Below are 11,922 nucleotides of genomic sequence, written 5' to 3' on the forward strand. Positions count from 1 at the left end.
GGTTGAAAAATTAAAAATTTGAACAGATTTAAAATCACTAATATAAGCATGTAATTTATCAAGTACTTCCAACAAATTTTTTACAGTCCAAAATTAAGGTTATTAATTCCACTATTCTTAAAGGCCTTATTTGAACAATTTATTATCAGGTTTTTGATTGTATCAAGTGAACTAGTAAGTAGAATATATATTTTAGAAGTGGAACAATGGCTTGAAGACATAATAAATCTACATTTTAAGGAGTTTTGTGCAGCTTCAAATGCCAGTACATAGTTGGAACTTTCTTTTTTTTCTTTCTGCTTGTAAAGAAGTAGCTTTTTTCCGATAATGGAGTCAGTTGAAATGAAGGTGAATTCGTGATTCCCTTTTGCGGAACCTCAATGTAAAATTTACATCAAACAATAATGATATTATTAGCAGCCTTAACATCCGGGAATAAAAAAAATATCCTTTACGAGTTCTTTTAGCTTATGTTTGATATGAGAAATAGGGCTATTATGGTTGATGTACTGAATTAAAAATAGAATCTAAGGATTTCTTTTCAGCTTGCGTTTTATCCATTTTGAACAGTATGTATGAATGTATGTACCGTATGGCACAATGACAAGCTCAAAATTTTATTCTTAAATACGAAATATTTCATCTGCCTAAAAGTCCAACACTGAATATAGAGCCCTTATCAACGCAGCCTGTGTAAGTTATTTGAACAACCTATAAAAGACAAATTAACCTGCTAATTATCAAACGTGTGTTAGTATAGTAACTGATAAATCCTCTTTTACTTTCATCTGGATCCGTGACATAATAAAAATGCCGTTAGACGAAAAAAAAAAAACTAATATATTTTAACTCACTGGTGTAATTGCAATTGCCTGCAGACGTCTCGCTCTCTTAAATTAATTATGAGCTAAGTTATTACAACATTTTCATTTCAATGTTGAGTTCAATCGTGGAAAGACGTTTTTTATAAGGTTTAATTGAAAATAAAATCTTTAAAAAAACATGTTTTAATTTAAATGCCTTTAATTTGACTTCGTTAAATGCGCACACAATTGCTATTTTATTTCATTTTGACAACTGTTGCAATAGAATACCCTATATTTGAATTAACTGCAGTTTATCGAATGGATCAAAATTAAATGAATTTTCAGTATTTTTCGAAAATTTAAAACTTAACATTTAATATCAAAATAAATATTCATTGTTTCAGACAGTCATGCAAATATTTGAAATCGCTTTGATAATGAGTTTCCTATTTCAAAACGTGAGGCTTCATGTTAAAAAATATCAGACAACTAAGGAATTCTTCAGAGTAGATAAAAATAAAGAAATAAGGTCAATGGATCTCGAAGTTATAGGTAGTATGTCTGAAATTCAATGTGCCGCATTCTGTGAGGAAAACAGTGATATCTGCTGTGAGATTACTTATGTTAAATTGAGTAGAGAGTGTAAACTGGTACCCTCTGGTTGCTGTCAAGTGGAATTTAACAACGTTTCTGGTTCTAACATTCTACATCCCGGTCGAAAATTTAGCGGTAAGTCAAACATGTGCTTTTTGATCTTATGTAAACCGAGAAACTTAATGACAGAATAATAGAACCCCTTGACTAAAGACCATACATACATGCTTTCAATATGGATAAATATATTAAATCTTTTAAGCTCTACCCGTGAAGCTGTATGTATTTCCGCAGCCACAAATAATAATAGCTTTAAACTTTAGAACAAACTCTCGACATTTTGAGTACGTGACGGAATTAGTTGTTTTTTTAGCTTGGATATTTGTAAGTATTGTGATTGTCATCTGATTAGATGGACAGTTTTCTTCACATTCAATATCTTTCCGAACCGTTTTTTCAGTCCTGTTAAGCGTTATTGGAAAAAAAAGTAGTATTACATTTCCCATCAGGTTGGCCTTTCATGTACCCAAGGTAGTTAAAGGAAGTCAACTAAGGAGTGCTGTGAATGATTAGGTATAATATGTTTGTGGTTTTTTTTTAATTTATGAATATCTGCAGTATGTGTTTTCATAATATAAACTTTGAAACACATTTTGGGAGAGTATTTGAAAAGGCTTACAAATGTTCATAAATTTGATATAAAATTACGGTGGGCATGAATACCATATATAAGCTCCATTCGATGATAGTCATGTTACCATTTGACGTACATTTCTAATACAGAATAATAAAGAACTAATACCACGCATACCTGTTTGGTCAAGGTTTGTACTGTAAAAAGTGGTAAATGTCGAAAATGTAAGTATTGTCACCTATGGAAGAATAAATACTACCATTATTTCCTATATTTTACAAGTTACAACTGTAGGGTTGTTTGTAAAAATGTAAACCTACTCTTAAAGTGAGTAAACTAAAGTGGCACTTTAAACTGATTCATTTATTGTGCATACGATTTTATTCGTATACCGTCTTCAAATTTGCTGCGTGTCTTGTAAAAATGGCAGGAAACACATGAAAAAAGGAAGGAGTATGTCTACAAAATCCCCCCAATAAAAATTACAGAAAGGACACTCAAAAATCATTCTGTTTTCCGAAATTTCTCACTAAAATCTCGAGAGGAATTATCTTCAAGAAATATAACAAACTAAAGTTGTCTTCTAAGTCTACCGTTAGGAAAGATAGTCAAATGAAGTGGTACAATGCGACTATATGTCTCTATTCCCTAATCATGCTTATTATTTTGACGATTATTTTTTATTTTGTAAACCCCATCAACATACCGTGTACTAAGATATGAAAGGCCACGTCATAACAAATTAGAATAAATTCAAACGAGAAAAAAACAACTTATTATTATAACCAATAAACAAACAATAGAAACAATGACCTCAATTGAAAAAGAGGAGAATAAGAATGATGGTGTGCCATATATGTGAGGCGATCAATAATGGGCGAATAATATAAAGTGGATTATTCGAAAAAGGTTTTTACCTAAGACAGTTAAGGATGCAATTTGGTGGCATTTAAGCATATTTGCTAGCAATGAATTTCTGTGTGCCTGTTCAAAACCAGAAATCTAGTACGTGTTCGTCTTAGACCTAATGGTTTTGCTATCAAAAAAAGTTCGTGTCGATTGCAGAACATTAATAGTTCCTGTCTAATTGTTACTTTGAGTTTGTTTAATGGGGCGGAGGGGGAGGTGCTGGTGTTGCTTCAACTTATATTGTACACATACCTTTTTATTGTTGCATAAAGTGTGTATTGATTTTTAGAGGTCTTTGATTTGTGCTGTTGTGTCTGCTGTAACATTAATCGTATTTATAAAATAACTTATTTTTTTCAGACTATATCTCAACATTGTCAGTAACAAATGGTGGAGTTTTTGGTGATTGGACATACCAAGAGTTTTGTACGAAAGGTCATTATGCCGTTGGTTACAGAATGAAAGTATGTATATGTCCATGGTTACTATATTAAGCTTACAGTTGTGTATCGACGTCACTAAGAAGTACGCACTACATGGTGTGGAGGCGCGAGAGTTTCATTTTTATTTATTTGTTTAACGTAGAGAAATATCAAAAGCGAAAATAGAAGTTATCAATCTTTCTTTTTTTATTTTAACAGAAGGAAGTCAAGAATGATTAATGTAGTCAGTGGTTTTGTTTAATCTGTGGGTTTGTTTTCGACAGCTGCTTCAAATACCAATTTCTGGAAATTAAAAAGCAGGAACGTAATGAAAAGTCTGTGTCTTCGTTTTTGTGATACAATCAATTGAAAATGTGGCGAAAAATGATTCTCTCCAGATTTTTCATACATATAACGCCGGTTCCTTTTTTTCTCAAAAACTATGAAAAATAACAAGGATTGTATATAAATGGCTATTACTTTATCTAATAAAATTATGCATAGAAAGTGGAGGTTGGTTGGCATAATTTCTATTAGAACATCATGGATAAAACTATAGGATTTTAGAATATCTGACATAAAGACATTAACAAGAGTAGCTATACATTGATTCAGAGTGTCTATGCTTCCTGGTATCGTCATAAATAAATTGAATATGGTTGCTCGAGTATATCATTTATTTTCAATATCACCAATTTAAATCTTAATCTCCCCATGCATGCCTTTGTATGAGTCCTTTACGAGGTTATATCAGCCTAAGAATGTAACAGAAGCACATTGACTGAAGACATATTCCCGGGTCAACACACTTCTCTGGATCGATATCACATCATAGTTACCTTATTTAAAGGCTACACTTGTTATATTATTAATCAACAACTATTGAATGAACAATGTGAAATTTCTAGAATGTTTTTTTTAATAACATGCACGGTGTATGTGCCCTATGCAATACGCTGTTGTTGACCTACAAAAAGCTTAAACACAACAGTATTGGCAGGCAAACTGAGTAATTTAAATACAAATGTACATATAATGGTTTACCTTTTTTTTTCTTTTTTTTTTGAATTGTTATTTGGATGGAGAGTTGTCTCCTTGGCACTCACGCCACATCTTCCTTTGTCTATATTATCATGTTATAACCGATCACACATTTTTAGAAATATTCGATTAATGATATCCATCTGTTTGGTATGCTCTAAAATTAATGAAAGTGAGAAAATAAGAATATCATGTATATTCATACGTTAAATCATCCCGACACTCCCATATCAGCACGAGGCTTTAGCTGAGGGACGATATTGGTCGAGGGATGATACCGGGACCTATATGGAAAAGAAATGTTATAATATATTTGTCATATTTTTAAGTTCGGCAGAAAAGGGAAAAACGTTCAATTAAAACTATTAATTTAACCCCAACAGGTAAAATCTGAAAAAAATCACAATTCCATTATATTTTTTTTTATTATTTAGTGCAAACAAATTTATTGTACCAGTTTTCTTTATTTTTTAATAAGGTGATGCACAAAAGCGAGAATTTAGCATAACTAGGGCTAAATCGATTATAGTTGGTTGGACATTGTCACTTTTGGCCATTGTAGCAGAATTCCCATATTTAACGTCACGCCATTTGGAATCGGACACAATAACAAAAAACCACCATTCGTTTGCCCAGGACTGCAATATGAGTAGGACAATTTTGCGGTTATTACATATGCAAAACCTATTTGTTTCGTAACAGATATGTGATGATACGATATATATACGGGGTCCGTACATTTGCATGGGATGAGTAGGTGTAAGATAATATAATTGCTCGTTTTTTCCCTTGAATGACAGATTGAAGGGCCAGACGACGATAGAACAGAACTGACTGCTATCGAAATTATCTGTGGAAGCAGAGGTGGTTTTCCTTGTGGTGAAACATCAAGTTCTGGTCAGCAGGGATGGGGTGATTGGACAGAGGAAGTACATTGTCCAACTAAAACATTGTTGGTCGCATTCTCCCTGCAAGTGCAACAGTACAATGTAAGATGTTCACACTATAATAAATATATATGTGTTTGGACAGAAATTTAACGCGTCTATATCTATTGTTTACACTGCATAAATTACTAAACAAGAAGCTATCAAAAAATCTCTCATTGGAGTAACTTTTTATTAAATATACAATTATAATTTTTTATTGTTTAGTGTCTTTAAATATCATTTTTATTTCACGCGTCTACATCTATTGTTTACACTGTATAAATTACTAAACAAGAAGCTATCAAGTTGTTTGTATCATCGTTTGCGAGGTATAACTCCTGTTTCGAGCCGGGTACAAATACAGCTGATATGTAAATCCATCTATTTGATCACCAGTCAAGGTGATACACTACTGAAAACACATATATTCATAATTACTCTAAGTATCAGCACAACAATGTTTAATCTGCGAACTTTAAAAATCTTGAAATTATAAATCAAAACCGAAAACACATAATATATATAGCGCGCCGGCCAAAGTGTAAGGCGATTTGGGGCCAGAATATTTCAATTGCATGAGTTCAATTCCCAGCCAGGGAAGAACAAAAAATTTGCTTGACTTATTTAGAAATCTAGCATTGTTAGGCTGTTATATATAGAAGTATTATATATAACTTCATTTGGACCCATATTTTACCAACTTATTTTTGTATGTTTTCTCTGTTAAGCAGCGTGAAATCAGATCTTTCATCTTTTTTCAATTGTTTTATAGGTTGGAATTGATAACACAGGTGCCAACTACGTCAAATTCAAGTGCAGATATTTTAAATATGACGCCGGTTACTTTGATCTGAGCTATCCACCCGGTTATGGTACGTACGGTTCTTATGGCGAATGGAGTGACGCTTGTCCAGTAAACAGTGCGATATGTGGTATACAAACTAAAATCCATGGCGGAAGTCCTTACGGACAAGACGATACCGCGCTAAATGATGTTAGATTTTTCTGTTTTGAATAAAAGACTACTGCATGTCACTATAGCAATATGTACAATAATTATTCTAATGCATTTTTATGAAAGAATCATTTTCATTGGCTAAAAGATATCGTTAAATCCACAGTTGACCAGTTGTAAGTTCGTAACTATGGAGAGATTCCCATCTTGAATTCATTGGATCAACAAATGTTAATCACTGCAATATTCTGATGTTGTTACGGAATGTCAGAAATATAGGATATAATACAAAAAAGTTACCTTTACTTGTTAAATAAAAAGCCCGGTCTTTATTTTTTCACAGCCGAAAGTCTGCAGGGTGTTCATTCACGAATTTTCCTTATTCAACACTTTTGTAGTCAATCAGTTATTAACACCAGATGAAACCAAACCAAAATGGGAAAAGATTACACTTTCACATACGCAAATTTTCAAATGTTTTACATTTAAGAATTCCTCATTTTACGAAGAGGGTAGACAACAAGAACCCAAGTGTGTTGAATTGCACCCCTTCCTCTTTACTCGAAGATGTATATGCATAACGCTATATAAATTTGTAAAATGTAAATAGAAAAGTAAAGATTTATCAACTTTCATCATCAATTTGTTAACTTCATTTTACAGATCTTTATGATTTTAACAATAAAGTCATTATAAACATCTGCCGATTTGGAATGAGATCTGGACTATCTTTCAGCTTTTAGTTAATGAAAACATTCAACAATACGGCTAAAATTCAATGAAAACATTCAACAATACGGCTAAAATTTAATGAAAACATTCAACAATACGGCTGAAATTTAATGAAAACATTCAACAATACGGCTAAAATTTAATGAAAACATTCAAAAATACGGCTAAAATTTAATGAAAACATTCAACAATACGGCTATTTTAATGGGTACGGGGAAAGTTCATACGTGATACGGGTTACACACATTTTTCACCGTACCAGCTGTCAATATGATTTGCAAACACGTGCTTAAAGTAAACTATCTAATAATGACGACCTTAATATATAAAAAAGAAGATGTGGTATGATTGCCAATGAGACAACTATCCACAAAAGACCAAAATGACACAAACATTAGCAATCGTAGGTCACCGTACGGCCTTCAACAATGAGCAAAGCCCATACCACATAGTCAGCTATAAAAGGGCCCGATAAGACAATGTAAAACAATTCAAACGAGAAAACTAACGGCCTTATTTATGTAAAAAAAAAAGAACGAAAAACAAATATATAACACATAAGCAAACGACAACCACTGAATTACAGGCTCCTGACTTGAGACAGGCACATACATAAATAATGTGGCGGGGTTAAACATGTTAGCGGGATCCCAACCCTCCCCCTAACCTTGGGGTTATGGCCCAGGGTATTTAGAAATTGGGGCCAAAAAGGGACCGAACAAATAATTTTCTTGTACTTTGTAATTTTTGCTCATTTCTTGAACAATTTCTATGGGGTTTTATTTTTGAATTCTTGGGGTTCTTTAAATAGCTGAATCTAACCGTGTATTAAGTTTTTGAAATTTGGGACATGTTTTTTAATTGGTCCAAAAGGTCCAAAATTAAACTTTGTATTGTAATGAAAAATTATGTTCTTTATTGTTATTGTTCAATATCATGATGAAAATCTAATTATGTATTCTGAAACAAATAGCAGATGCGACATAAAGTTTAGTAGTTTGTGTTTCAAGTACTGCACACATTAGATTAATAGTAGTTAAACAATTAGCGTAAACATCTGTTTGTTATGTCCATATTTCGAAATTCTTTCAGTAGTGGTCAAGACTTCAAAGATAATTTGATAATCCATAATTACAATAAAGTCTATAAAAGCCTAGGTTTACGTTTTGTGTTCAATTCGAACACTTATTGTATTCTAGATAGGTTTGAAATAATTTGAAAGAAACTATTTATTTTTAAGATAATTTCTAATAGTTAAAATAATTTATTTTTCATTTAGGAATGTTTTGAGATCATAAGTATTGTTATTATTATAACTATTATATTAAGAATATTAAAAAAATGTATATTTTATTTCTATCAATGTTTTAAATTTATAAATGCTTTAAAAAACAATGTATCAATTATTATTAAATATTGTAATGTCTTAACTTTATTCTGCATTAAACAATTCAAACACTTATTGTATTATAAATTTTCCTATTGCTGATTCCGGCCTCTCTATAATTGATTGTGATTTTGTTTCCCCCTTTATGCATACGTCAATACTATAGCTATTGTTTCATGCTACAATAACAATTGACACAATAGAAGTTGAATTATTGAGGTTCTTTGATACGCCGAATCTAATCTTGTAACTAGATATTCAATTTTGGGTCCGGTCATCAAATTGGTCTACATTCAGGTCCAAAGGGTCCAAAATTAAACTTGATTTTAACAAAAATTGAATTATAGGGGTTCTTTGATATCTTGAGACTAAACATGTCTTGAGATTTTTGATTATGGGCCCAGTTTTCAAGTTGGTTAAAACTAGGGTCCAAAATTTAATTTTGTTTGATTTCAACAAAAAGTGAATATATTGTGTTCTTTGATATGCTGAATCTAACCATGCATGTATTTAGATGTTTTTTTTTTATTTTGTGCCCCTTTTTTGAGTTCGTACCCATTGAGGTCAATAGGGTCCAAAATTCAACTGATTTTAACAAATATTAAATTTTTGGAGTTCTTTGATATGCTGAATCTAAACATGCAATACAATTTTTGATTATGGGCCAAGTTTTCAAGTTGGTCCAAGTTTGGGTCCAAATAAAACTTTGTTTGATTTCAACAAAAAAAGAATATATGGGATTCTTTGATATGCAAAATCTAACCATGTATTTAGATTTTTGATTGTTGGACCCTGTTATCAAATTGTTGCACAGAGAGGTCAAAATGGTCCAAATTTAAACTTTGTTTGGATTTTGGTATTTTTTGATATGCTGAATCTAACCATGTATTCAGATTTTGGATATTGTCCCATACACATTTAATAGGTAAATTTGATATTTTTAAGTTCAAATAGATCACATTCATTCTGTGTCAGAAACCTATGCTGTGTCAAATATTTAATCACAATGAATAATGATACCATACAGTACATTGACATGTTTTCTTAATTTCTTTATTTTAATTATTGAGGTGTAAAATATCCTATTTGTTAGCTTTTATCTTCACAAAAGTATGACAACTGAAAACACTATTTGTTTTTTATGAATAACAAGACGATATGCCCATTTTAACACTTGTAATTTACAAATAGTGATGGTCAACATGGGGGAAATTTATATTTGAGACTAAAGGATAATTCAGGTAAACACAATCTTGTTAAATAAAAAAAAAAAAAGATGTGGTATGAGTGCCAATGAGACAACTCGAGATCTCCATTTCAGACTTATTTATAAAAGTTAATCATTACAGGTCAAAGTTCGGTCTTCAACACGAAGTCTTGGCTTTCACCAAACAGCAAGCTAAAAAGGGCCATAAAGGGCCCCAAAAATGACTTAAATTATGAACCATTCAAACGGTTTAACCTTTATAAAAACCGGGAAACCAGAAACACATCAATAACCGACAAACACTGGACATCAGTTTTCTGACTAAGGACCGGTGCAAACAAATGCAACGGTTTTAATCGCGTTTAAAGGTATAAACCTTCACCTTTATCTGAAACAATCGTGTAACATCACACCATAGAAAGACCCAGTATAAAACATCAATTGAAATGGCTTAACTCAATCAAAAGACCTTTATACACCGAACGAATAAATTTGATTTAGGACACAATTTATAAATACAAAATAAAAAAGAGGGTGAGATGTTAAAAATTACAGAAAGATAACGATAGCCTTAAACAAAATTCCGTCAATTAGAAAAATATACAAAGGTTATTGAAAATAATTTTGTTGTATGGAATACCGTAATGGAGAACAGAAATAATTTTTACAAAATAATTTTGTTGTTCATAGTACGATCTTTTTTTTTGCCATTTATCATGTTGCTAAATTGCACTATGTATTTCTTTTTGTATGGACTGCTTAATCTTAGAGGCATTATTTTTTTATTAGTTGTTAATGGCTTTAAACTAGCTGTCAGATAACTGCGAGTACTCTCAGATCTGTTCCTTGTGTCTTTTTGTGTCGGGATGTATAAGTTCCCGGCCACGTCCACTTTTATTGTTTGTCTATCTGATGAGTTAAGCCTTTTTCAACTGATTTTTTTATAGTTCGTTCTTATGTTGTACTGTTGTACTACTGTACAAGGTTAGGGGAGGGTTGGGATGCCGCTAACATGTTTAACCCCGCCACATTAATTATGTATGTGCCTGTCCCAAGTCAAGAGCCTGTAATTCAGTGGTTATCGTTTGATAATGTGTCACATATTTGTTTATCGTTAATTGTTTTACATAAATAAGGCCGTTAGTTTTCTCGCTTGAATTGTTTAACATAGTCTTATCGGGGCCTTTTATAGCTGACTATGCGGTATGAGCTTTGCTCATTGTTGAAGGCCGAACGGTGACCTTTAATTGTTAATGTTTGTGTCATTTTGGTCTTTTGTGGATAGTTGTCTCATTGGCAATCATACCACATCTTCTTTTTTATAATTGAATTCCAGTTATAACCATCTAGATTCTGAAACAAATTGCAGTCACAATGACATGGGATTAGAATTTGCTGGGAAAATATCAATATAACAAATGATTATTAAACTTAAGTTTAAAATAATTCTAAATGATACATTTGTTAGATTTTAAAAAAATATATCAGGATGGTATCAAAAAGGGTTCAATAAGAATTCTTAATTGAGCAAAATAAAGTTTGACTTTGAATAATAAAGGCAACAGCAGTATACCGCTGTTCAAAACTCATAAATCCATGGACTAAAACAAAATCAGGGTAACAAACTAAAACCGAGGGAAACGCATTAAATATAAGAGGAGAACAACGACATAACACCGAAACGGACCAAGCATCAGACAAAACACCACGAGAATAACAAATATAACATGAAAACCAAATACATGAATTTGGGATAGACAAGTACCGTGCCACGTCTTATCTCAATATCTCAAAAATAAGAGAAAACACAAACGACTCAACGTTAAAATGCAACACACACATAAACGAACAATAATATAACAATGGCCTTCTTCCTGACTTGGTACAGGACACTTTTAAAGGGAAATAAAAGTGGTGGGTTGAACCTGGTTTTGTGGCATGCCAAACCTCGCACTTTAATGGCATAGTTAAATATAACATTGAGATGACAACATAATATTACAGGACTACAATACAAATAAATAGGAGAACATATTAAACAAAGAAAAACATGATTAATAGATTACAAAAAGCATCAGGTTTAAAATTCAATACGCCAAAAACGCGCCTTGTCCACACAAAAATCAACAGTGACGCCCAAATATAAAAGATCGAAAGTGAAAAAAGTACAAAGTTGTACAGCACTGAAGATCAAAAGTTGAAAAGGTTTCGCCAAATACGGCATTGTTATTATATATAAAATACCTCTGTTCTCCTACATGCAGGACAAGATAACTTAATTGAACGCCATTATTACATAAAACAGT

The 11,922-nt window shown here is 31.9% G+C and overlaps 1 protein-coding gene across 1 annotated transcript; it reads left to right on the top strand.

The window, feature by feature from the left end:
- The first annotated feature begins 1,243 nt into the window (after nucleotides 1-1,243).
- Nucleotides 1,244-8,296, top strand: LOC134727984 (vitelline membrane outer layer protein 1 homolog). Its single transcript, XM_063592382.1, has 4 exons — nucleotides 1,244-1,535; nucleotides 3,304-3,407; nucleotides 5,207-5,395; nucleotides 6,108-8,296. The coding sequence occupies exons 1-4, from the start codon at nucleotides 1,244-1,246 to the stop codon at nucleotides 6,351-6,353; spliced, it is 831 nt and encodes a 276-aa protein (XP_063448452.1). The 3' UTR covers nucleotides 6,354-8,296.
- Nucleotides 8,297-11,922: the final 3,626 nt, after the last annotated feature.

Source organism: Mytilus trossulus, chromosome 8 (genome assembly GCF_036588685.1).
Source record: "Mytilus trossulus isolate FHL-02 chromosome 8, PNRI_Mtr1.1.1.hap1, whole genome shotgun sequence".
Taxonomy (NCBI): Eukaryota; Metazoa; Mollusca; class Bivalvia; order Mytilida; family Mytilidae; genus Mytilus; species Mytilus trossulus.

Coding starts and splice junctions, on each gene's coding strand:
- LOC134727984 (XM_063592382.1), top strand. CDS start 1,244: ATGAGTTTCCTATTTCAAAACGTGAGGCTTCATGTTAAAAAATATCAG. Junction 1,536..3,303: donor TCCCGGTCGAAAATTTAGCG/GTAAGTCAAACA, acceptor TATTTTTTTCAG/ACTATATCTCAACATTGTCA. Junction 5,396..6,107: donor TGCAAGTGCAACAGTACAAT/GTAAGATGTTCA, acceptor ATTGTTTTATAG/GTTGGAATTGATAACACAGG.